Source organism: Pseudonaja textilis, chromosome 1 (genome assembly GCF_049901715.1).
Source record: "Pseudonaja textilis isolate UNSWEBS1 chromosome 1, rPseTex1.2, whole genome shotgun sequence".
Taxonomy (NCBI): domain Eukaryota; kingdom Metazoa; phylum Chordata; class Lepidosauria; order Squamata; family Elapidae; genus Pseudonaja; species Pseudonaja textilis.
The window spans coordinates 88,811,675-88,837,945 of NC_141990.1; the positions used below are offsets into that span (position 1 = coordinate 88,811,675).

Below are 26,271 nucleotides of genomic sequence, written 5' to 3' on the forward strand. Positions count from 1 at the left end.
ACTTTACATTAATATTTATAAACCTCATATATGCTAAAATAGCCTTTTTAATTTGCTGCCCTCTTGGGCGGGGGGGTGCATCATCCCCAGCTAGAAAGTTGAGGAATGCTGTATTAGAAGAATTCCTACATAATCTATAATTGGAGTTTCCTACATGTAAGGCATCAATTATTAGTTAATAATGTGGATTTCCTCTTCCCCTTTGGGATACCAGGATTCAACCTTCGAACTCTGGTGATTAGGCTGAATCGTAGAAGAAATTAAATAAAGATCTCCACTATCGTGTTAATTTTAACACTTGTAATCCATGCTGTATGGAAGAAAAGAGGATGGACACAATCTAACTTCTCTCTTAAACCACACAGAGAGTTTTAATTTGCCAAAGGGACTCCAGTTAGGCATGTGCAAACAGCCTGACTGTTACGATTGAAATAAGATTCTTTTCTAATGCTGTAAACTTTAAATCAACCAAAGAAGGAAATGTAGGGAAAAAATTCTTCCATACTGATTAGATTTATATTTCGTGCAGGTCTTATTTCTTCCTATGGTTTTTTTCTTTAAAAGACTTCCTTGTTTCATAGAAAGGATTTCTAATGTTTTCAGGCCTCAATACTCGACAATAAGTTCTATCTTCTTTCTGGTTTATAGATAAAAGAACTCTATGGCAAAGAAGACTTGCTGACTCAATCAGATCAGAGAACTTTCTGGAATACTGATGATCCTGGTAAGTATAGAAAAGTTATTGCCTTTAATAAGAAAGCAAAAACATAAGCTTCAGAACACTACCTCCTTCCAGAAATGTATAGTGGTATAGACTATTACTCCCCAACCCAAGCAAAGTTAAAAGGCAAACTTGTGAATGATGGCTTAGTATTTTTGGTATTTAAGGTTTTATTGCGGGCTTATATCAAAGCACAGCACATGATTGATTCCTCTCCTTTGCCACAACCACAACTTTGTGAGGTATGCTATGCTAAGAGAGGCTGACCCAAAGTTAGCCAGAGAACTGCCATGACTGAGGAGAGAGTTTAGTCTGGAGTTCTCCAACTCTATCCTAACATTTTAACCAATGATTGTCAGGGTTCTAGGAAAGAACAGAAGAAGTGTCATATCGGCATGAATAGAGATTTAACTTATTAGAAGTCTACTCTTCTTTCTTTCCTAAGTTTCTTCTTCCCCAGTGATGGTGGCAGTGTATAACCAATATCTAGTATTCATTTATTTTTCTAACCTCTCTTCATATTCCGTGAGTTGGTGATCAACTCATAGCATGTTGCTTGTACTTTAGAAACCATGATAAGTTCTGATTTTGGAGATTATCTTCCATTCCAGCTCCCATCCCCAACAGTTGGACTCACTTGCTGCCCACGCCTTGGGCTTTGAACCTAAGAAGCGGGGGTAGGATTCTACAGGTTCACACCTATTCTCTAAAACTGGTTGTTAACATTCTAAGCAGTTCGGAGAACCGGTTGTTAGAAGAAATTACTGGCCTAATCCTGTAAGGAAGGTAGGAAGGAAACATTCTGGTGTTGCTTACAAAAACTGCCTCTCTGTTAACCATTATTACATTCTTGACAGGACTAGACTTCCTGTCTCTGGAACTTCTCTGGAGGTTTTTTTTCCTCCTTTGCTGGTACTTTGCTTATGTCGATGACCATTCAAAGTTACAATGGCACTGAAAAAAGTGCCTTATGACCATTTTTCACACTTACAACTGTTGCAGCATCCCCACAGTCGTGAGAGGCCAGGCAAGGAGATGCGTGCCTCAATGTGAGTGATGTTGAGTTGGCCACGCCCAGCTAGTCACATGACCACCAAGCCATGCCCACCAACTAAGCGATGCACACAGGACCGGTTGTTAAAAAATTTGAATCCCACCCCTGCTAAGAAGTGATGGGGCTGCTTCATACTTAGATGGGAGATTCCCCAAGAATAACATATGCCAAGGTATGAGCTAGATGGGGATGTCAATAAAATACTCTGTTAAGAAGGAAGGGTAAAATGTCAGCATGATTCAAGTTGACGGGGGAACCTGACCTTTCATTCAACTTCTAGAAATGTAGCTCTGTTAATCTTTTGCAACATAGGTGACAATGGCCCATTTAGTTTTTCAAGCAGGGACAAGTAGGTTACCTATCTACCAAAAGTATAAATAGGCAAACACTGACCTTGGAAATCAAAGGGTTGCCCAATTGGTGGAATAATATTTTAGTTCCTCAGGCTGCTTTGCCTGTAATCTCAGAATGATGATACCTGAGAATCTGAATGACAAAAGTTAAATTCCACTGAAATTGTGATTCAGAATTTCTTAGAATGTCCTATATCACTGATTAAACAAACCTTCTATTCCATCATACTGCTTATATTATTATTAACAGTTATTCAAAACAAGATTATCCATGTCATTCTTAAGTACCACTTAAAATTTGCTCCCTCCTCAAAGTAATTCTGTCTCTCACTTTTTCTGTCTTTATTGTTCCTTTTCTTCACCTCCTCTAACAGTAATCCTCTCAAAGGTTTATACTGGATTGTGATCTCAGAAGTTTATGTAAAAACAAATAGATTTGTCTTTAAAATGCCTGGCTCTTCTCTTTCCATTGGATTTTTATTTTATGAATTTTATATTGTTAGTTACCTGGTGTATCTTTGGGGAAGAAAAGCAAAATGATACAGTATTTGTATAAAAATGCAGCTTGAAGAATTATACACTTTGGCTTATGAAACTTGGATACAGAGAATTTTGGCAAACCTGATGGCAGAGGAAATCATATGTCTAATTGGCAAGGAATATTAAATTCTTAGGAATGTTTGCAATAGTTTGTTTTGGGAGATCTGGAAGCAAAAACAACCATGGAAAGAGATGGAGAAAATTGAAGAGAAATCTTCTTAGGCTAAAAAAGCACAATAATACTAAAAATAAATTTGGGCAATCTGAGAAAAGATTTATGTAATTGTCCATTTAGTTTATTGGGTGCTTCTAATTCCATTGTGTTTTTTTCTTTCAAAAGTGTAGCAATTGTTTCAAGGAATCTAGTGTTGGATGATAGGAGCTGAAGGGGATGGGTTCCTGTGATTTGTATCAATGAAAAAGCTTATCTTTCTTTACATTTTTAAGGCTTTGTTGATAACAAACCCTTAGGTATTTGATGCAGATTTTTTTTATTTGTCCCCAGGGAGACTGTCTTTCACAGGGCAGATAATTCCCTTTAAAAATGAATTAAATTACAGTCAGAACAGTAAATGGATCTGAAGTGATCCATACACCTAGGCTAGTAGGATTTTTTCTGTATGATGACAGATATTTCTGCACGTTATTTAAAATAAATTAAGGATATCTTTATTTTTGCATGTTATTAGTTTTAGCAGCTTGAGAATTTGCACAGGAGGGTACTATAGTAATTGATTAATTCAGGAAAAATATATGTAGCTCAGGGTTCAACTTTACAGTTTCTGGTGTTCTCTGATCTTGGTTATTTGCTTGCAGATGATGTTACTCAGTTGGGTAATGAAACTTCAAGCAAACAACCAAGCTCACAGAGCACCAAGAACACTATTAATTAATTGAAATTAAGTATTATGTCAATTGTCTAATCCCCTAATACATGAAAAAAATTATTTGTTTGTTGTTTATCAAATTTATTGGCCGCCCATCTTACCAAAGGGTAACTTACAGTCATATAATAACATGCAGTTTTGTGGTGCAATGTCAATGCTTAAATGCCAGGTGCAAAACAGATACAGTAATTTGTAGTATTATTTTTTTTTATCAAATGCAATGTTGATAACAAAGTTTTAAGTTTTCATGTCTTCATTTTTGTTCTTGGAAAGCAGATCTTCTGTCCAGATGAAAATGAGGATTTAAGGACTCTAGGGTTCAGAATCAACTTTCAATCAGTTTTATAGATATAGAAATTGATTGTCATGATCCATATAATTCTAATATCTTAAGAAAATGACCCCATGACATATTTTAGTAATATTTGTGCATCTTATGGTATGTATTTAAAATATGTAGATAGTCAAGTAAAAAAATATTTGAATTGCATAGCTGAATTTTTTTGATGTCATGTATAATTGAAGTAAGATACATCTACACAGTGCCTCACTAGCCTTGGCTGATCTCAAAAACCAGAATAAGATCTGAATATGACTTTGATGAGATATCACCAAGAAATCCTGGAGTTACAAACCAGCTGGAAAATTTAAAAACAAAATCCCATAAAAACATCCCATATTGTTAACAAGACGACAACTTAAAACTTTCCATGTAATCACCAAGGGTTATGCTCAACTTGAAAGAAATTCTATTGTGACTGTATAAATCAACAGATTACAAATCCAGATTCTGTTTTTCTGGGTTCCAGAAGAACGTGCTTTCTTATATTACTTGCTAAAATGTTGTTTATAATTCTTCCAACCCAACATTGAAAATAAATATTGCCTGAATCCATCAGTGGACTGATCCTCTTGCTATTGATCGACAGTTTCACTCCAAATTGTATTTTTCCCCCACTGGCTTGGCTGGAATGTGCCTTTTATGTTAAGAATGTTTAGATTTGTTGAAGCACAGTAAATAATTGGAGACTGGTACAAGGAGAGAGAATCTTTATAGTTCTGATATCTATAGCTTTCCATACTTATATGCTATGTTTTATATACATCTATCATTTGAATTGGCTGAGTTTCAGTTGCAGATCAACTATCCCACTGAAGACTGGCAGAAATGAAAGTTTTTGCTCATTGGCCATTTTAACTTTTCCCCAACCACAGCTTTCAATTGGGAAACCATAACATTTGGAAGGATACTAGCTGAGTTATAAAATCCTCTTCCAGGATCAGTCTATGGCATCACCATGTAAGATATGAAGACTATTATGTCAGAAAATGATGGCTAATTACTGTACAAATTGTGCTATGGTAGATCAGAGGAGAAATGATCATTTAAGCTAGCATCTAAATGGACATGATCAGCAAATATTTTTGGGCTCCTGGAATGCAAAAACTAATATAGCAGCTATTTTATCTGAATGAAATAAATATCCTTTTATCTGAATGAAATAAGAGTCATTACCTTGGGCTTATTGTTCCTACATTTTTGTTTTCTTCATCAAAGAATTCACCCTAGTATAGGCAAAGATCTAATAAAACAGACTTCATTTTTCTTTAGACCTATTAGGTATGTTTCTGGACATTCAGCTCTTTAATAAATCCATGTCCAACTTGAACTATTACAAGAGGCCACCCAATACTTTTCATATTTTCTTTGGCTATCCCAATATTCAAGCAATTCTCTACTCCAGGTTAACCGTTTTTATAATTTATCAGACTCACATGGCTCAAGAATAATGTTTTTAAGACAAAGAAGGAAAATATTATTTTCTGGCCTTGATTTCAGTGTATTTAGCTCTCTCTTTTTAATAGAGATTCAGAGCCAACCTTGTTGAGAGGGTAATCTATATGCTCTTTAGTTATGTAAACAGCCAGTGTAAGGAAGCCTCAATAACTTTGGACCCTAGAATTGGAAGAAAATATTACTTTTTTCTCTACTAAAAAACATTACTTTTCATTTTATATTTGTTTTAAAATATGGGATATTAATTACTCAGATACTAGTTGGAAGACAAATTCAGCAAAGTGATCCTCCTAAAATGCTGGATTTGTCTTGTTGATAATTTCCTCCTTCAATAAAGAGAGACCAAAAGATCAATTATCCTTGAAAAGCAGAAGTAGCAGAAACATTGGTGATAGTGATCTTATGTTAAAGTTCTAGATTTTTGTTAGAGTTCTAGATTTTAAGAAGACTGAAGCTGACTAAGGTCAAAAATCCTGGACTTGAAATAAGTGTATTTTAATAAACAATGGTAAGCTGGATTCCTTCACAGAATAAGCTGAAGCAAAAAGGAAATCAAGATGGGTTGGCTTCCTAAAAAACAATACTAAAGGTTCCATTGGAAATAGAAAAAATAGATTTATGTAAAAAAGAGAGGGCTATAGAGGCTTTCTGTATGTATGTATATATTTAGTTTTAGTTTACTTTATTGTCATTGCACCACGTACAATGAAATTAAATGCCATCTTCAGTGTACATTATAAATATAAAAATAAAACATAAATACAAATCCTTCACATTCTATACAATTGAACTGAAAACCCGATATTGCATTAATATTGCACTATATGTAGATATAAGGGTACATATAGGTAGCCTGGAATTGAAAGTTAGTCTTAGGTAAAAACTTAAAACTGAGAATACTGAATGATAATAAAAAGGGTTCCAATACAGGTAGTTCTCAACTTACAAAAGTTCATTTAGTGACTGTTCAAAGTTACAATGGCACTGAAAAAAGTGACTTATATCTTTTTTTCAATCTTTGCAGCAGTCCCATGTGATCGAAATTTAGATGCAAGCCTTCTGCAGGCTTTGCAGGATGAAAACTAACCCCGTTTCATCACTTCCTGTTTTTCCGAAAATACCGGAAGTGATGAAATGGGGCTAGTTTTCAGCTAGTTTTAATCTTTAAAGAATGGAATATATATAACTACAGCACAATCAGGAAAAATAATGAAAAAAGGAATCTAAAGACTACATATAGATTAAAATAAACACAATAAAAGGAAGAAAAACTAAATAAAGAAAAATGAAAGAAAAGAGATCTATATACTATCCATATAAGGAATATATATGGCCTAAATTTAGTTATAAGCTTCAGGACTGAATTTTATTATTATACACCACTCAGAGTCTCCTTTGGGGGAGATGAGCTGCTGTATAAATTAATTATTATATATTGGTACATGGATCCTATGCTCAAATACATGTGACATATAAACAGTAGACTCTGATAATTCACTCTGCAAGGTTTTTTCAATGAGCAACCAAAAAGTGGAAGTATCTAAATCATGGTTTTTCAAAGCCATTTTAAGCATAGAACAAACTAAGAGAAACCATGATTTTCCATATAGGGAAATTACTCTGTCCAGAAACACTCTTCATCCTGCCTCTATAATCCCAGAATATTAAAGTTTTTAATTGATCATGCCATATGATTGGCACTGGGGTAAAATCAAACAGACAATGGATTTATGTTTGTCTGGGTAGTGTTGTTTGTCTGGATGGTGACACTCAAAGCAGCTTACTGGAACTCTTTCAGTCAATTCTGTTTGAGGTTTCTGGCAATCTTTTGACAAGCTCAGCAAGTCTTATATCAGTAAAAACGTTCTGTACATTCCTTAGTCATTATCCATTGGTCTATTGCTGACTTGTAATCCTGTTAGCAAGGCAAATGGAATTAACTATCCCAGAATACTAAATGACTATCCTATAACAATAACCCTTATGTAGGCAAAGTTATCATCACGTCCTTGAATATTTCAAGCAGAAGATGTTTCAAAAATGTAGGAGATGGTATATTAATGAAAAAAACTTACTAACGTTTTGAATAATCATCTGCTGTTGTTGTTGTTAGTTGCAAAGTCATGTCCGACCCATTGTGACCCCATGGACAACATTCCTTCAGGCCTTCCTGTCCTCTACCATCTTCTGGAGTCCATTTCAGCTCATGCCTACTGCTTCAGTGACTCCACCCAGCCACCTCATTCTCTTTTGTCCCATTCTATTGCCCTCAAACGTTCCCAGCATTAAGCTCTTCTCCAGTGAGTCCTTCCTTCTTGTTAGGTGGCCAAAGTAATAATTACCCAGTATTAAATATTTTACTCAGTGATTTTTGGTCACTGGGATAACTAAACATATAATAAGTATATAAACAAACTAGAAGTCCAGTGCGGCTTAGATCTGAGCAAATATACTAAGAACAGACTGTATAGGACTATAGGTAGTCCTCAACATACAATTGTAATTGAGCCTGGACATAAATTGAGGCATCACGTGATTGGTTTCAAAATTACAACTTGTTTGACAAGGGTTGTTAAGCTAACAGTGGTCATTAAGCAAACACAGAAGTCACTAAGTTAATCCATTTTTCCCAATGGGTGTTTTTTGCCAGAAACCAGAAGCAAATACTGAAAACTGACAAAAAAAATGTCACAAATTGCGATCATATGACTGAGGGAAGCTACAAGAGGCCATAAAGGTGAGCCTGTCACCAAACACATAAAAACCTATAATGTAACTGGGTTATTTGTGCATCTGTTGTAACTTTGCAAATGGGTCATAAATAGTTCTGGGAGATGCATTGTAACTTTGAATAGTAGTAAATAACCAGTTGTAAGTAAGGGACTACCCGTATAATATTTAGATATTAATAAATGAAAGCCCCTGGATTGGCATTGTTTTCTTTTATTCAAATCTGGGAGAAGCAGAGTCTTAAATAAGACTAAAAAACTTATATAATGGTGGTTTAAATGTTTATCAAATACTTTCTTATTCTTTACGAACTAATAAGCCCATTTCTTTGCCTTTACCATCTTTTCTTGTTGGTATGAATGCTGCTAAATGGGTACTTTTCAACTAGAAAATATGGTGGACAGCAATTTCCAATCCAGCGTTCTCAAGATATATTGGACTATAATTCTCATCACCTTCAACCATTGGCTGCTGGTGATGGGAAATGCCAAAAGTCCTGATACACTAATTGCAGATATCTGTTGAAAGATCCTGTACATATGTCTCTTAGAGAAGATTACTAAATGACTAAAAGTCCCTGCACAGTAAGAAATGCAGAGTCTCACATATCTGAGAGATAGAAGTGGTGTTTTTTTAAAAAAAACTTGTGTGTGTTTATTTCCAACAGAGTATGGATAGTCATTTGATAAGCTTTAATTTGGATATGGCACTAAGAATGGGTTGGACCTAAGTGGCCCCTTCCAACTCTATGATTTTTTTTTTGTAGATAGAGGGTATAATTTTATGTAATTCCCAGTTATTTGCAGTAGCTTGTTTGCTTGCAATGTTGGTGTTTGCTTGCAATGCTGATCTTTGCAGTAGTAACAGCTACTTTTGCATTTTTTTTAAAAAAAAGATATCTCATTAATGCAGCAATCAGTGCATCCAGTATATTGCAGCTTAAGCATTTATTTCCTAATTTGGGGTGGGGGGGAGAAAATTGGCCACAGGTATATTTAAAGGAACATTTAGACAGTCAGAATCTAACAAATATAGTATGGGCAGAAAATGGGGAGTACTTTGCAGATAAGATAAAAGTTAGAAAAATACTAGCACAATTTCCTATATTATTTGGAATTTCCACTGAACTATATTAGAGAAACAAAGAACAAAATGTTATTATAAGCTATTTGAGAGATGGTTGCAAATCACTTTAATGCAGGTCTACTTCATTTCTAGAGTAGAGGATTCATTCATAGTCCAGAGACCATATACACCATACTCTGGTAGCCTTGCACTAAGACTCCAGCTTCAGTACAGTATCTGTATTAAGACTGTTGTAACCTACTGTTGTAACCTCTCTTAGTATCACCCACCCACTCTTCCACCACAATAATTTATAAGAAACTTCCCTAAGCTTACATATAAATACAGTACAGGATTGTATGTGGGGTTTCCTTTTATGCCAGGCAACTTATTAGCAATATGAAAGTAATAAAAATAAGTTGTTGCAAGTTGCAAGTCAAAAATCATTCAGCTTCAATCTCAGTTCCATGATATCCACAAAAATCCCAGATCACCCTTTCCCAAATCAATACCAGTAATATTGTGCATTTTAACTGTTTCACTTTAGTGGAGAGCCTTCAAGGCTGTGTGTGTGTGTATGTGTCCACCATACAAATTCTCAATTTTGAAACAGGACTTTAGGAGAGAAGGATGAAGTAAGGACATTTCTATTTCAGTGGTGGCAAGAAGGTGTAAGGCAAAGTTACACTGCTGTATGCTTATGATGGTTACCAATGTACTGGATAGCCCTTGACTTACGACCATAATTGGAACCAGAATTTCCATTGTAAAGCAAGGCAGTTGTTTAGTGAGTTGCACATGAATTTTTTAAAAAAATTTGGCCACAGTTTTTAATTGAATTACAGTTATTAAGTGAATCATATAATTGTTACGCAAACCTGGCTCCCTCCTCATTAACCTGGCTTGTCAGAAAGCTCCCAAATGGCAATATAATCCCGTGGGGCACAACCATCCTAAATACATGCTGGGTACCAAGTGCTCAGATTTTGATCACGTGACCATGGAGTTTCTGTGATGGTCTGAAGCATGAGGACTGGTTGTAACTTTTTTCAGTGTTGTTATAACTTTTGAATAAATGCTTAATGAATGGTTGTAAGTTGAGGACTACTTATACCTATTTTTTTTATTCCAAAATAGAGAGTAATATGTTCAACATAACCTTTTTTTCCCTAGTAAAATCTATGTTAGAACATTACTATTAGACAGTTCAGACTTATAATGTGCAAGTTTTCAGATTCTCTAGAATATCTCATCATACAGAATGATTGATAAAACAAAGGGGAGGAAGAGAGCTGGCTACTACTTAGCTGTAATGCATTTATTTCCAGTTTGAATATGTGCAGTTTTTTCATATTTTCCACCTGAAGTCCAGTATAAGCAGATTCTATTGTTTGAATATTCCAGAATGGTTATCTCACTCTCCTTCCTTTGTTCAGTATTTTATCTAATTAATATTCTGGAAAATCTGAAAGGTGTTTGGTGATCTTGGTTTAGCCTATGTTACCTATTGTCCAGTCTGGGTTTTAGAATTTTTTTTATCAATAACTCAGCTAGTTTGGATTTGGGGGGAAGGGGCTATTCTCTAGAACAGGGATTTCCAACCTTGGCCACTTTAAGACTTGTGGACTCCAATTCCAAAGCTGGCTGAGGAATTCTGGGAATTAGAGTCTACAAGTCTTAAAGTGGCCAAGGTTGGAAACCCTTGGACTAGATACCAACCAAGCTTGGCTAACTTCTGAAAGCTGTGCGTGGTGAGGCCTTGAGAGAATTTGGATGGGGCACCACCAGGTCAGCCCAGGACCAGAAGCCATAATCTAGAACAAGGGTCTTCCCACATGGCAAGTTTAAGACTTGTGGACTTCAGCTCCCAGGATTCCTGAGCTAACATGACTGGAGGAGGAATTCTGGGAGTTGAAGTCCACAAGCCTTAAAGTGGCCAAGGTTGGAGACCCCTGCTGTAGAAAGTATTAAGGGAAGGAAGGAAGATTAGAGATGAACCGGTTTGATCCAAAAAAATGCTTTCCATGCACAGAAGCACCTGTCTGTAGGTCTGTACAATCTCCATTCATAGCCCTATGCACTACAAGGTATCTTTTGGAAACCAAGTCCAAAGTGCTGCAGAGCCTTTAATAGCAAAGAACCAATGTGTGGAAAAGGATTTGTCCAATGTGGAGACTGTAACACTAATGAAAGTGACAGATTCAGGAGATTTTACTTAATCATCAAGGTCTGAAATCCACACAGGGAATTCCTCAAGTCCTGTTAGGGTGAGGGGTGGAGATTTGCGGCTGGAAGTCACTGGCCTCAGCTTCGCCAGTTGTGTTGCAGACTTCATCCTCCACCTCAAGAGCACCCTGCCAAACCGAGCCTTCTTTTTCAAAGCCCATCGCTTCCTAGAACAGATGGCAGAGTTTCAGCGGGCCTCTTTTGATCTACCGGCCCTAGTTTCTACTCAGCATAAGGCGCGATTGTCACAGGGTTGCGGGTGATCTTGAAAGCGAGGATCTCCATGAGATTGCAAGGCCGGCCTTGCCCCCCCCAACTTCAGAAGGTGAACTCGGGCGCCCCCGGCGTCCCCGTTCAAGATTGCTGCGAGAAGTCGGCACTTCGCCGTTTGTCTTCCTCCCCCCTGCGAGGAGAGCGAGAGGAGCAGAGGAATTCAGCGGCCGCAGGCTGGGTTTCGGACTCCGGAGGCGGGAAAGCCCTTGTGCCGTGTGTCTCTCACTTTCCTGTTCGGAAGTGCTTGGTGCCAGGCCTGGAAAAGGGACGCCTGCTCCAGCCTCCACCCCTGGGCCGGCAGGAAAGCCCGGTCTCAACAACTTCTCTTTCCTTTGAAAGGACACATGTTCGGGAGCCCAGATGTCTCCCTCCGCTGCTAAAAAGAGAAAGGGGAAGTGGCGTGGGAGGCTGGCTGGGTGGAGAAGGAGAAGCGGGACGACACCGGCGGCAGCCGTCCTCTCGCGCAGTTTTGACGCAGAAAAACTATTACACACACACACACCCCAGCTCAGCAGCAGGGGAACATCTGCTCCCCATCTTTCGGCGGCGATTTCAAAGGCAATAAGCCGGAGCCCTAAGGAGTCACATCTGTCTTGTGTAGATACTCCAGATTAATCGATTTGGGAATCGGCTGCTGGATGCTTGCTGCAGCGAATCACTCGATGAAACAAGCAGCGCTACAAAATCGTGCCCCGAAACTCTAGCCTAGCGACCCTAATCCACAAATCACACCCACTGAAATAGTCGCATGAACGGTATACCCCAAAAGCATTTCGGGATCGCCTTCCCCGGCATCTGATGCCGCTTGGGTTTTCTATCTATCTATCTGTAACATTCTTCTTCAGCTGTGTTTTGATTCAAGTCTTACTGGGCTTAATTATAGGCGACCTGCATTTCTAGTTGCACACCGGGTGTGCGTGTGGGCATGTGTACACAATAAGCAACATTTCAGGGTTATGTTGCAACGACGTGGTTAACGTTGAACTTTAGTTCTTTGTGTGTAAATCGCCCTTAATGCAAGGTTCATAAAGTGGGCAGCAAGATCAGCTGGTTTCTTTCCTCCATCGCCCGCCTCCTGTCAACCTGATTGGGAGGCGGACAGCCGTCCAAAGGAGACGTATTGTTGGGAATTACAACAAGCTAAAGGATTTAAAAGTACAGAACGGCACTTCTGTTGTGGGATCTTGAGGAAGAGGGGAAGTGAGAACCATGAGAGAGAAAGAAGAAAAGTCTTCACTAAAAGGTTAGTTCAGGATTGTTTTGTTAACCATTCTTTTGTTTGAATATTGATAAAGGGGGGGGGACTTTTTCAACAACTTCTCTGGAGGAACAATGATTGAAACTTTGAAAGGGATGCTTACAAATTGTAATTACTTTTACCAAGTAAGCCATACAAAGATTGGGACTTTTTTCTTTCTTTCTTTGGTGCTGTGGAAATGATGGAAACCCCCTTTTTAAAACAAACTGAAGGAGTGAAATGGAGGAAGTTGTAGTGGAACTGAATTTCTTCAGAGAATCCCAGTGGGGGTGGAAGCTATAGCTGCTTTGAACTCAGCTTGTTATGCAGACTTTAGTTTCCTTCCAGGGCTTTTAAAGAGAAAAGACTCTGTATAAAAGGATGAAGTAGCACTAGGACCATGGGTCTGTAAGTTCAGTGAAGGAGTTGTCTTTGGCTTGAGCAAGTAGACAAAGTCTTTGGACTAGATTTGTTCACTCAGACTGTTCTGTGTGTGAAACCTGTCATATATTGAGGTAGACTGGCTAGCACTCTGAATACAACTGCAAATAGCTCTTCAGGCTTTAGACAAGCCCCAAATAGAGATGTGGGATTGCACATCGTTTAAGGCTCCCCTCACTTGGTGTCCTCATGCTGTAAGGATTGGCTTCCTCCAGTGTTTTATGGGTGCTTTCCATTATCCTTTGCATCAATGTTACGACGGATTGTTGATTGGAACTAATTGACATGATCCTGGGCTTTTCTTCCTTTTGTTAAGAATAGGGCCCCGGAACATCTAAACTGTTCCAGGGGCATTTACTCTGAGTGGCACCCATTGAGTGCCATTGAGACTTGGAGTACCTAATTCCATAGTTCGACAACCTTGAGAAGAATGCTAACAAACAGACCAAAAAAGAAAGGAACTCAAATTAGAAATGAATGGCCTTGTTGTGCACCTTACAAAACTACAGACCGCAGCCTTCATCACTTCTGGTCATTGCTGCTGCTGCTGCTGCTGCTAGGAATTGTAGCTCAGCATTACTTGGAGGGCCCAATGTTTCCTGCCTCAGATTTGGGAACTAATGGAGGACCGGCACAGTATAGTTTCACGGTTTCTGTGCCTTGATGAAATTCCTTGTGTTGGCTCAAACGGAAAAAAACCGTGAGACGGAGCATGCGCGTTGCCGGCAATGGAATGTGTAAGAGGCGTTACAGTCGTCTACAGGGGGCGCTCTGCCTTCCTTCGCTAAAGCAACCATATCCAGAAACAGAATTAGCAATGGGTTAGTCCTGGTCCAGCTCAGCCTCCAACGCGCGCTCTTCCCCTTTAGCCGAGTTCTTCTTGCGGCACTGTAACCTGCACTACAAAGCATCCGTTCCGCTTCTCGGTTGCGAAAAATGTTTTCGAGCGCGCGCGCGCAGATTTACGTTGGAAACGGGGAAGGGCAGTTTGTAAAAAAAAAAAAGGGGGGGGGGTTGAAGGGAAGAAATCCGATTGGCTGTATTTCCCCCAAAATCTCGTCTAGGAGTCGTAGGTAGTCTGAGAAAGAAACACGTGATAAAGACCCCTTCGGGTCATTCAATAGCATTCCTTCTCATAACTGATCTCAAGCGTAGGATTGCAAGAACGGTTAAAGATGCAAAGGGATGAACTCTGAAGCTTTCACCCATTCAACGCCCCCCTCCATATCGGTGGCCTCCAGAGTTCCCATATCCCACCCATCCTTATGAAGTGTGCTTACCATAGAATAACAGAGTTGGAAGGGACCTTGGAGGTCATCTAGTCCAACCCCCTGCTCGAGCGGGAGAGTCTATTCCAAATATTATCCTCTACCTAGGATCGAACTTACAGCCACCTGATTGTGAGGCGAGAGCTCCACCTCTATCTGCGAGGGAAGGTGACAACAGAGGCAGTACCTGGCGGCAGTTACACTCAACAAGAGAAAGCTCTATTCTGTGGAGAAGGCTGCTATCTCCTCCCCCTTGTATGTTGTGTAATCGATTCTATATTATTTGATGCAGTCTTATCAATAAGCGGTCAAGGCCTCCACCAGGAGGGGCATCCGTTCATGTTCCCTCAAAAGGTCTATAGGTGCCCCTTGAAGAAGAAAAAAAAAGGGGAATTCCACTAGTGCCCTGTTTCCGGGGTAATGGGTGTCGGAGCACCCCTTCCTCATCCATTCGCGCCCATCACTTATCTGCAAGTCTGGGCCTTGCCTGCCACCTGCGCTTTGGATCACCGGCCGGCGATATCTGGGCCTCATCCATTCATAAACAATAACCCATCAACATGGGTTCCGCCGTACTGCAGCGGCCGTATAGATACATAGTCTTTCAAAGGGACGCACCGTTCTTCTGGGATCCCACGGCAATGATAATAATAGGGTAAAGCAATCAACTTTTTTCGCCCCGTTTCCTTCCACGACTTTTGCAAACACTGTATGGAAATTTCCATTGCCTCCTTTGGCTCGGGAAGCTCGTGCGGGTTTTTTCTCCTTCCCCCTCCACTTATTATTTATTTATCTATCGACTTGTATTGGAATGTTTGGGCTCCAAGCGTTCTCGGGAACAGCCCGAGGCAGCCGCGTGAACTCCAAGATCTTGCTTCCAAAGGGGCTCTTGTTTGTTGAACTGAGAAAGCCGGGCAGGAAATCGCAGTTTCCCTGAGTCCCTCCCTGAGGTTCCTTGACTTGAAAATGCCATTCCTGACCAGCCTCCGGCTCTCGCTGCTGCGGTCGCTTCTGCTGAGGGACAAAATTTGAACCGCGCCAGCCGGGCTTCTCCGCTCCCCCTTGCTTCGTAACGGAGGTGAAAGGCTGTATTAAAAAGACCTGATACGGAAGAAGGGCTTATTGAGGCTCAAAGAAGAAGGGGGGAAAAAGTGTACTTATTTCTGGTGAGGCTTTTTGGTAAGAAATGAATGGATAGACGATTGTTACGCTTTCTTTCTTTCCGGGGGCTACTTGACTGCCTTGCCTCTGGAAAACCACGAGCTTCCCTCCCCCTCCCCTCCCCCAGATCCCGACTTTGATGAGTTTGAGTGGCAGCAGACTTAATCCCCCGCCCCCCCGCTCGTCCCCGGATGCCTCCTTTAGGTTAAGGATTCCTTTTAAAGGGGGCTGTTTGCGGCCTTGAGGTGGTACCAGCTATTGTAGCCAAGGGACAGCTCTTGCGCTTGGTATGCTTTTGGGTCATTAATAAATACCATCTGATAAGCCCAGGCTTTGCTTAGGGCTCCAGCGGTTATTGTTTCACTGCCGGAATTTGCTCTGAGGTGGATTATTATTATTTTTTGAAAGAGAAAGGGAAGGGGCAGTCTGGTTTGGTTTTCAAAGAGGCTGCCAGTTTTAAATACCAATTACTGGAGAGCGGACTCTAAAGACAGTTTGGAACTATAGGTTGCCAAAATGTTTTGCGGATTGCGATGCTTTGAAATAGACGCGAGAATGTCCACACTGACCGTGTTTACTGCATTAATTCATACGGACTTTAATGAGATGTATTCCTATATATGTGTGCTGCAAGAGTAACTGAATTGGGAACCCGTGTGTATTAGGAACTCGTGTGTATGCGAGCTCAGGTAGGGAGAGAGGAATTCTTCTCAAACCACTTTGAATGCAGTTTACTGGCACTTTGGAGTTTAATGTTTGTATATTCTATAACTAAGCTGGCACACTTAAACGGTTTACAGGATTAAGCAAACAGGCAGACTAGTTTCCCAACCAGGCGCCCTTCGGGAACCGGCCTGCAACGGCTGGCTGGGAATCCTGACATTGGAAGCCCACCATTTGCGGGCGGGGGCGGGGGGAACAGACCAGATTGCAGAAGGCTGACGAAGACAAAAAAAGGGCTCGCCGTAATTCTCAATCCCTCATGGGAGGGAGAATATCGTTCGGGGGCCGAGCTCAGCAGATGCCGGGGTGTGGGTAGCAAAAGCGAGCTGCCAGCGTCACGCTCCGTTTTGTGAGTTTCCTCGGGGCCAAAAGTTGCGAACTACCCGGAATGTCGCAAGGATCATTCTTATCTGTAGTACAAGCTGATCTTGCAATAAGGTCTCCCTTAGGGGCATTTCTGACAATCAAAATGCCACCGTGCTGTAAGTAGATCAAGAGATAGATTTCTCTCGGGACTGGGGGCAAAGGAAGCGGGAAAGAGACGGATGCACGGGTCGGGGGGAACAAACAAACAAACGCAAAGACACCCCTTTGGTCTAAAACCTTCCTCGAGAGTATTTAAGCGACACCAAGCACCCGATTCAGGAACCGGGGGGAGGGGGCACATTTCCCGTCGCTACAGAGATGGCAGGGTGTGGCCCAAGGCATTCAATTGTTCCACTAGTGAAAGTCTTAAAGGAAAGCTACAAAATACTTAAGACAGACCAGAAACCAACCCCGCGTCTCACACCGGGCTGCGCCGCCTTGGAATCGCGCTGCGTTTGGAAAGAAGCAATCCGTCCTAGTGGCCGATTTGCCCAACTTGTAAACCGCGCCGTGCCCTCTTCCAAGCTACGTACCCTCTACGAACGCAGCCAAGGTCGCCTTAGGTCTCAAAAGGCGGGGTGGGGAAAGAGAATTAATCCCTTATTGCTTTCGCGCCCTCTCCCTCCTTCCTCCCCCCCTCACCAGCCCCGCTTCCAGTGATTTTTGTTACCCACAAAAATATCCTCTAACCTTCCTAGATTCCGGCCCCAACGTTGCACTGCTTCTTCCTAACCTCTTGAAAAAAAAGGGGGGGGGCTTCTGGGTTGCCTCTCCCCCTTCCCGCCCGCAGGCCCGCCTGCCCGCCTGGCCTGACTCTTTGGAAACGTCAAAGCGAAAGGAGGAAGGAAGGGAAGGGCGGTCTGCGCGCTGCCTGCGGCTGGGCGCCAGGCTTTGCGTATCTTCTGGCGGCTCCCGGGCGCCCGGAACGGCGACTCAGACTCTTCCTCATTGTTCCCGCGAGCTCCTCCCCTTTTTCCTCTCCTCCCCCCACTCCTAGCGCCGGGCCCTCGTTTATATAAAGCCTTTGGCGAGCGCTGGAGACGGGAGTTTCCTTTGCAGCCCGAGAACGCCGGAGCTTTGCTAAGCGTCCTTTGCGCTTTTTTCCCCCCTGGGCTGGCTGGCTGGCGGACGAGCTGGCTGACTCCCTCACCTTTCGCTTAACTCGGTCGTAGATCGATTTGGGTTTTTTTCCACCCCTCGGCTTGGATTATTGCTATCGTCTTTTTTTTTTTTCCCCTTTTACTCGCTCTGCGATGACAGTCAAAACTGAAGCTTCTGGATCCACGCTAACTTATTCAAAGATGAGGGGCATGGTGGCGATTTTGATCGGTGAGTAGCGGGGTCGAGCGGGGACTAGCGAGCCGCGTCACCTCCTCAGCCGTTCACAAAAAGATTTCCCTTTGAAATTTATTTTCGGAATGCCGGATGAATGAGCGCCTAAATAAATACATTTACATTTAATTTTAATTTTTTTTAAATTTAAATATATTTAAAGAGCATCCGAATAAACCACTTTAAACGTGTTTTTTAAAAAAAAAAACATGAAGGAAACGAACTTGTCGATTGATCAGGATTCATTTTCTGTGTTTTCTTATTTGCAGCTTTTATGAAACAGAGAAGAATGGGGCTGAACGACTTCATTCAAAAAATAGCCACCAACTCCTATGCATGCAAACAGTAAGTATGTTTTGCTTTTCTGCCTGGTGGATACCAGGGAAGTTAACTTAATTACAGCCTTGTGCATGTTACCTAACTTCTTCCCCAGGGAGGAGAGGAGTTGAAACAGGATCTGTTCTGTAAATTGAAACAGGATATGTTTGTAAATTGAACTTTCTAGTCTAAGGATAACTACAGAGTCAGGTTCCACAGAGTTCAGCATATTTAGGAAGTTGTTTAAGAATGTGAGTTTGGATGCTTTAATAATTTGTTCAGAATTTTACTATAGAAGTATGTGTTATAGTGACTGCAATCCTATACTACTTACCTGCAAGCAAACCTCATTGAACTCACTGGGAGTTGTTTTTGAGAAGGGCCAGGGCATGTGCTGGCTTTAGAAAATAGTATGTGTTTCTGTTGCTCCAATAGGGGCTAAAACTGTCCAGAGAAATTGCATCTTGTTTGGGTTTTTTTTATTTTATCTCTGCCATTCCTTTTCATTCTGACTTATAATTACTGAAAAAAACTGAGTCTGTTTGCTCAGGTTTGTTGTCTCTTTTTCCATCTTACCTTTGAAACCTAATAAGCTGTTTCAATTGCCTTTTCTAAGTTTGCCAGCCTGAATTTTGCTCAAGTAGAGTTAGCCTGCCACCTTGCGGTGAGATAATTTCCATGTTCCAAGCATGCTGTAATTGGGCTAATTCCATTCTGTCTAATCCTTGCAGTCCTGAAGTACAATCAATTCTGAAGATCTCCCAGCCCCAAGAACCAGAACTGATGAATGCCAATCCTTCTCCTCCCGTAAGTGGCCTGGGTTCCATGTATTGGAAAGAGATGTTTTAAAATAAAAATCCAGCATGCTTATTTAAAAAGGGAAGATTTTTTAAAAAGTTACTTCTCTGTCTCATTTAAAGCAGGAAATTTGGCAACATTTTAAAATAAGCTCTATAATAAATTTTATTTCCCTGAAGCTAAATGGGTGCGTTTTCTGAAGCCCCATCACAAAAAAGCTGACAATTGTATTTGTTGATTTTAAAGTCTGTATCCAACTATTTCAGTACAAAAATCTAACACTTTTTGATTTGTTTTTCATTGCAGCCAAGTCCATCTCAGCAAATCAATCTTGGCCCATCATCTAACCCTCATGCTAAACCATCAGATTTCCATTTCCTGAAAGTTATTGGGAAAGGTAGTTTTGGAAAGGTAAGCTATGTCTTGATTTTGCTTATTGCTTTTTAAGGATAAACATTCATTGCTTTTATAGCCAGATGGATCCTCTGTTCTGAAGGCTTATTTTAAAATGCTCCCCCATGGCTTTGGGAAAGTCAGTCTCATCCAAGACATTTGTCTTAGTATGAAGTAGAGAAAATAAATTGAATTAAGTGCAGTTAAATTGATATTCTTGAGAAAGAACGATTAAAGACTGAGAATTTGGATTATATTCAAGAAGAGTTTGATGGCTTCGTTACCTAACTCTGTCTCTAAAATATTACCTTTCAGATATAAAACCTTAAGCCTATAACTATACTGAACTGTATTTTTTCAACTATCAAAAAGGAAATTGTAGTTTTAACTTGTTTTTTTGGAATCACCCTTAAACTTACAAAAACTTTGGTTTCTTTCAGGTTCTTCTTGCAAGGCACAAGGCAGAAGAACAATTCTATGCAGTAAAAGTACTCCAGAAAAAAGCAATCCTGAAAAAGAAGGAGGTAAATATTGACTTTATCTTGTTCCAAAGAAATACCAAACAAGAAAATAATTCTATCTTACGGCAGTTCATAAATTACAATATAATGAGCAAGCTTTCAGCTTCTCAGAATTCCTCCTAAAGTGAAATGGTAAACAAAAAGTAGGCAGGAAGCAGAAAAGACATCACAAAGCCTACAGAATGTCTATTTTTAAGGACATCACTTTGAAGTAGAATGTGGAAAATTAATCCAAAAATTCTTAGTCGCTGTTTTATGCCCTATAGAGTTGGTGTAAAGTCAGGATGTTTCTTGTGGTCTTGGTTTTGCTTTATAACAATTCAGTTGTGTTGTTCTGGCAAAATACTAACAAATGATTCCATACTTCTTATTTTCTAGGAGAAACATATTATGTCTGAACGCAATGTCCTCCTTAAGAATGTGAAGCATCCTTTTCTGGTGGGACTTCACTTTTCCTTCCAGACAGCTGACAAGTTGTATTTTGTCCTAGACTACATCAACGGTGGAGAGGTGAGCAAAAAAGGACACCTGGGCCCTCCAAAGGGAAGGGTGGTTGAACGGAATTGGGTTCTTGCTAGAAAGTAGAAGTCAGTCCACAGTAACACACACTTTAAATGCCCTTGTTTGTTATATAAAAAAAGGGACTCTAGAAGTAAAGGAGCTAGATTCAGTCTCCTGCTTGCCAGCCTCTAATAGCAGGAAATAGACAGAGGATTACTAGGCCATTTCTGACAATTATCCTCTCTAACTTAGTGTGTTGTGCTTAAATTAAATTTATTGTTAAAAGGTTTGGGGATCAGTAATAGATTTCTCTCCCCTCCTCCTTATCTTGCAGTTGTTCTACCATCTCCAAAGGGAACGTTGCTTCCTGGAGCCAAGAGCTCGTTTTTATGCTGCTGAAATAGCTAGTGCACTGGGTTACCTGCATTCTTTGAACATTGTATACCGGTAAGCACCAAACTTAATGTGTGCATATTAAATTAGAACGTAGTTCTAATTTATAAGCTGTTTTGCCAAAATGCTAAACTATGGCCTTTGGGATCAGTAATTTTATACTCCTAAATAATTAGGGGTTAGGGGTTGCTGTTTCTGGATATGGGTAAAAATGGTCTAGAAAACTATATGTGCCACTGGCTTATTTGGAGAAAAGCTTGTAAATTGGACAAATGCGAATTAGAGTTTCAGACAGGTAAGATTTGAAGCTGACCCGTCTTTCATATTCTTTGCCACAGGGACTTGAAGCCAGAGAACATTTTGCTTGATTCTCAGGGCCACATTGTTTTGACGGATTTTGGACTCTGCAAAGAGAACATTGAACAAAACGGCACAACTTCCACGTTTTGTGGCACTCCTGAAGTAAGTCTGAGTTCTGCTTTCTCTCATGACGGTATTGTAGTGTACAATTGCATGACCATGGCAGGAGTTTCCCCGATAAGACGATAGGACATTATGTGCCAGTCTTGTGAAAGTGAATGGTCTTGTTTGATGGATATGCCACTAAAGAGTTTTTTTAAAAAAATCTACTGAGAGTTCCTGTACAAAATGCTCAAGGTGTAGAAACTGGTTGGACTGTCCAGATTAACCTGGCCCCTAGTTCATATATGTGAGCCTCAGGCATTTTGCTGAGGAATCTGTGGTCTGCTGTATCCAATCCATCTTAGTTGACAAGATAGTGGCCAAGAGAATTGAACTGTAGGGCTGCAGGTGCCCCATACTGGTGCCCCATCCCTGCCTTCAGCAAAATGCCTAAAGAAGGGTAGGTTTATCTTAGATTTGCCATTAGCTTTCAGGGTTTTTTTTTCTAATCAGATGTTCCCATTCTTTCATTTGTGTCCTATAGTACCTTGCCCCTGAAGTCCTTCACAAGCAACCTTATGACCGGACTGTGGACTGGTGGTGCCTTGGGGCAGTCTTGTACGAGATGCTTTATGGATTGGTAAGTAAGAACAGAAATGACATATTTAATCTGCTTGCTGGGAATGTTTGCCACTTCAGTAATTATAGTAGAGGAAATAAATACAAACTTTTTGGTGCTACTGATATTCACTTGGAGTTTATGGAGCAATGTCAGGGTTGCCAATATTTGCTGGTGAGGTTCCTCAGCAGCTCTCCTAATGGGTTTGATAATTCATATAAAAAAATTATTTTAAATCCTTGCCTTGTTTTTTATAAATAAGTCAAGGTAGCAAACATACCCAATACATTTCCTTCCCTTATTTCCCCACAACAACCTTGTAAGATAAATTGGGCTGAGAGAGACTGGCCAAAAATAATCCAGCTAGCTTTCTCATACCTAAAGTCGGACTAGAACTCATTTTCCTGGTTTCTAGCCTGGTGCTATAACCATTAGACCAAACTGGCTATTTAATGGATATTACATTAAAGCAGGGGTCCCCAAACTTGGCAACTTTACGACTTGTGGAGTTTAACTCCCAGAATTCCTCAGCCAGCTATACTGGTGAGGAATTCTGGGAGTTGAAGTCTACAAGTCTTGAAGTTGCCAAGTTTGGAGACCTCTGCATTAAAGTAAGTTTTGCATCAAAGCTCAGAGACTGTATGGTGGGGTGGTTAAAATATTTGAGTAGGATTGCAATCTAGCTTACATCACAAGTGGTTGTGGACAAAATTGGAGAAAAGAGTGGTGGGCATGATACTGTGAACTCCCAGAGGAAAGACAAGATGCACAAATCAAATCAATAAATAAAAATAGTAAGGTTAGACAATGGATAGTAAATATCCCTTCTCTTCTTGCAGCCCCCTTTCTATAGCAGAAACACAGCAGAAATGTATGACAACATCTTGAACAAACCTCTACAACTGAAGCCAAATATCACCAACTCTGCTAGACACCTTTTGGAAGGACTTTTGCAGAAGGACAGAACCAAGAGGCTAGGAGCAAAGGAAGACTTTGTAAGTATAACTTTGAAAAGAGGTGAAAGCATTTGAGCATTTGTCTAGACTGTTTCAGTTCTTTGCATTTAAACTAATGTAATTTCCATTATTTCAACAGATGGAGATTAAGAATCACATTTTCTTCTCTCCAATTAACTGGGATGATCTTATAAATAAGAAGATTACACCACCTTTTAACCCAAATGTGGTAAGCGCTCTTCTAATTGCATAATGGCCAGGGAAGAGTTATTTTAGTGGGGATGCCGGAAGTATATGTGTGCATAAATCAAGAGCAAGTGTCAGGATTCCACAGGAAATTTCAGTTCTCCAGATACTTAATACCCATTACCAAAAACAAAAAAACCAAAACCAACCTCACCTGTATTTAACACAAGACTTAAACATGTCTCTGCTAGATTAGAAGCTTTATAGCTTACAAGCCTTATAGCTACAACAAAACTTGTGGATCCAACATGTCTGCCGAGGCTACTGAATGAGGGTGCCTTTTGGATATTAGTTATAAGAGCCACCAAATAACCTGGAACTACAACTTCCAGAATTATTTGGCTACATTAGCTGGGAATTCTGGCAGCTGCAGTTTTAGCACCTTTGAGGGCTCCAGAATGCAGAAAGTTGGCTTGGACCTTATTTGACCTCAGGAGTGGTGAACGGTGAGAAGAAACCTGAGAATTGGTTTCCAATTACACTTAGGGAAAATGTGGCTTCATTAGATCCTTGAGTGCTCACTTTGAATTGGAAGACAGTGTAGTGTATTAAGTGTCCTTACAGCCTATCATTTAACAACCAAATACCTCCCGGTTTCTTTTTTGCAGAGTGGGCCCAGTGATCTGCGACACTTTGACCCCGAGTTTACAGAGGAACCTGTCCCAAACTCCATTGGCCAGTCTTCAGACAGCATCCTCATCACTGCCAGCGTCAAAGAGGCTGCCGAAGCATTTCTGGGCTTTTCCTATGCTCCCCCCATGGATTCTTTCCTTTGAATTTTGTGGTTTCTTTTTTTAAAAAAAATAATAATTGTCGTTCTTTTGGCATTCTGATCAAGCTGCCAGTTGCCTGGTCATCTTGAAAGATAAAACATTTTTTTGCACATCTTCCCACTGTGTGGCAGCATTGCAGCCTTAATTTCAAACTCTTGTTTGCTGAAAGCTTTTTTCTTTTTTGGGGGGAGGGAGGGGTGTTCTTGTCCAACTGGAAGAGCACATTTAACTTCTTTGGAGTGAACTCATGACATTTCACTACTGGTTCTTCCCACTCACCAACCCAAGTGGTGCTATATCACGGTTGCAAAGTACTAAAAGGAGAAGGGAAAAAAAAGCTGCTGCTGCCATAGATTGCTCTAGAGAGTATAAGCCTCGGAACAAAACTCTTTGTGTCCTTGATTGATTGGTGAGCATAGCTCCAACTCTGAGATATTTCTGGATGTGAAGAGAACTTTATGAAGACGTGCCTTTTTTCCCCCTCCAGACATTGAGATCTTTGTGAACTCTGAAGTTTTTTTTATCACAGAGTGCTTTTGGATTCATGTGTGAGTGAGTGTGTAATGTGGACAAATGGCAGGAGTGTGGTTTGTAAATTTCCACAGATGGACTTGGCTCAGAGGTGTCTGTGTGACACTTGGAGGACAGTGTGGGGCATTGTTTGTTCCTTCCATATTTGGAAGACAATAAATTAATGTAGATAGTGATTTTTTTAAAGAAAAATATGTAAAAAAAATATATAGTTCAAATGGGCTTCAACTACTTGTATCCCAAATGCTTGAAGAAAGCATTGCTGCTATGGAAATATATATATACAGATATATATGTATATAAATATTTCTATTTTTAGAAATGGTTTCTATGGACCAAAATGCCCCAGCTGTTGTCTGCTAATCTGTTGGTTTAGTTCAATTTTTTTGTTCATAACCTGTAAACTTGGGCATTATTTATGGGTATTGTTTGCTTGCATTCCTTGTTGTATGTATTTGTAAAAAGATGTGTACAGTTGATTGCAATGCTAAATGAAATATTTAAAAGAAAAAGAACTGTAAAGGCTCATAATGTATACCATCATTGTAATGTACTTAACATGGTTATAATATGTACCATTTTTGTGACCAAACCCATTGGTTTGCAGTAAAATCTTGGACAATATTTCTATTAATTGTTTCAGTGTCTTTATAAATTCACGTTATTTCTCCATCTTTATTCAGAATGCACATTAGAGTCAAAACCTGCCACTAATGATTCAGAATGCTGTTTGCAGTATTGGACAACAATGCTAAAGATACACAGCAGTGACTTTTGGGTAGAAAAAAAAATGCACACTCTGAAGGTGTTTTTTTTATTTACAATTTCCAGTGGTCTAATATAATTAGAATATCAGAAAAATTATAGTCATGGAGTATTGTTATGTGGCTACTATAGGGCATGGAACATAGATCTGAAAGTTATCTCTGCCATTATTTCTCCCTCCCTCTCTGCCAGACATAATGATGTTTAGCCTCCAAATGTCCTATCCCAATGCAATACAAAATAGAAAAGTTGAAGAGGTGACTGATCTGATCAATGACCTCCTCTTATCAAGTTTATTTCATTACAAAAATCTTCCTCCTCAATTGTGTCCTGGTTGCGAATGCTGCTTTGTTAAATGAAAGAAATGCAATATTGTAAAGCAACATTTGTGGCATACCTGACTATATCTTCCAACAGTGGCAAGAATATTCTTTTTAACTAACACTTTTAACCAAGACATCTCATAATTAGGCACTTCTTCAATGTTTAACTGAAATCTCTTGAAACGTGGACCCAGTGTTCTAGTCTGCAGAGCAACAAAATAAGTGTAGCCTCCCTATATAACACCTTTAGCATATTTTCTCCAGGCCTTAGCAACCAAGATTTTTTGGTCAGCTTATTTTCAGAACTATAATGACCCTTGCCCTTCTATACATATTACAATTTGTCAGTGTTTTTAGAAACTAGCTATAACAATATGATAGCCCAGTCAGCTTGATCAAATGAAAAGAACTAGGGATCTAACCGGATGCTAAAGCCGTGGTGGCACAGTGATTAGAATGCAGTTTTATTGGCTAATTCTGACTGCCAGGAGCTTGATCCTGACTGGTTCAAGGTTGACTCAGCTTTCCATTCTTCCGAGGTCAGTAAAATGAGGACC

At 40.1% G+C, this 26,271-nt stretch overlaps 1 protein-coding gene and 1 long non-coding RNA gene across 6 annotated transcripts in view; one reads left to right on the plus strand and one right to left on the minus strand.

The window, feature by feature from the left end:
- SGK1 (serum/glucocorticoid regulated kinase 1) overlaps positions 1-25,250 on the plus strand; it is a 75,149-nt gene extending 49,899 nt beyond the window's left edge. For 2 of the 5 annotated variants that reach the window (XM_087940662.1, XM_087940666.1), the window contains 12 exons: positions 649-724; positions 18,445-18,520; positions 19,225-19,300; positions 19,598-19,702; positions 20,125-20,208; positions 20,584-20,715; positions 21,041-21,153; positions 21,438-21,561; positions 22,046-22,141; positions 22,960-23,115; positions 23,216-23,305; positions 23,931-25,250. In XM_087940662.1, the coding sequence (XP_087796788.1) occupies positions 649-724; positions 18,445-18,520; positions 19,225-19,300; positions 19,598-19,702; positions 20,125-20,208; positions 20,584-20,715; positions 21,041-21,153; positions 21,438-21,561; positions 22,046-22,141; positions 22,960-23,115; positions 23,216-23,305; positions 23,931-24,098 (1,296 nt within the window). In that variant the 3' untranslated portion in view covers positions 24,099-25,250. Of the gene's footprint in view, positions 1-648; positions 725-12,720; positions 12,891-15,422; positions 15,760-17,866; positions 18,173-18,444; positions 18,521-19,224; positions 19,301-19,597; positions 19,703-20,124; positions 20,209-20,583; positions 20,716-21,040; positions 21,154-21,437; positions 21,562-22,045; positions 22,142-22,959; positions 23,116-23,215; positions 23,306-23,930 lie in introns of those variants that run through there. The other 3 variants (XM_026705527.2, XM_087940682.1, XM_026705526.2) reach the window with 3 other exon arrangements.
- On the minus strand, positions 16,480-17,663 carry LOC148127719 (uncharacterized). Its single transcript, XR_015744981.1, has 2 exons — positions 17,534-17,663; positions 16,480-16,957 (listed from the first exon to the last, which is right to left on the minus strand). It is a non-coding gene; the product is annotated as an uncharacterized LOC148127719 (long non-coding RNA).
- Positions 25,251-26,271: the final 1,021 nt, after the last annotated feature.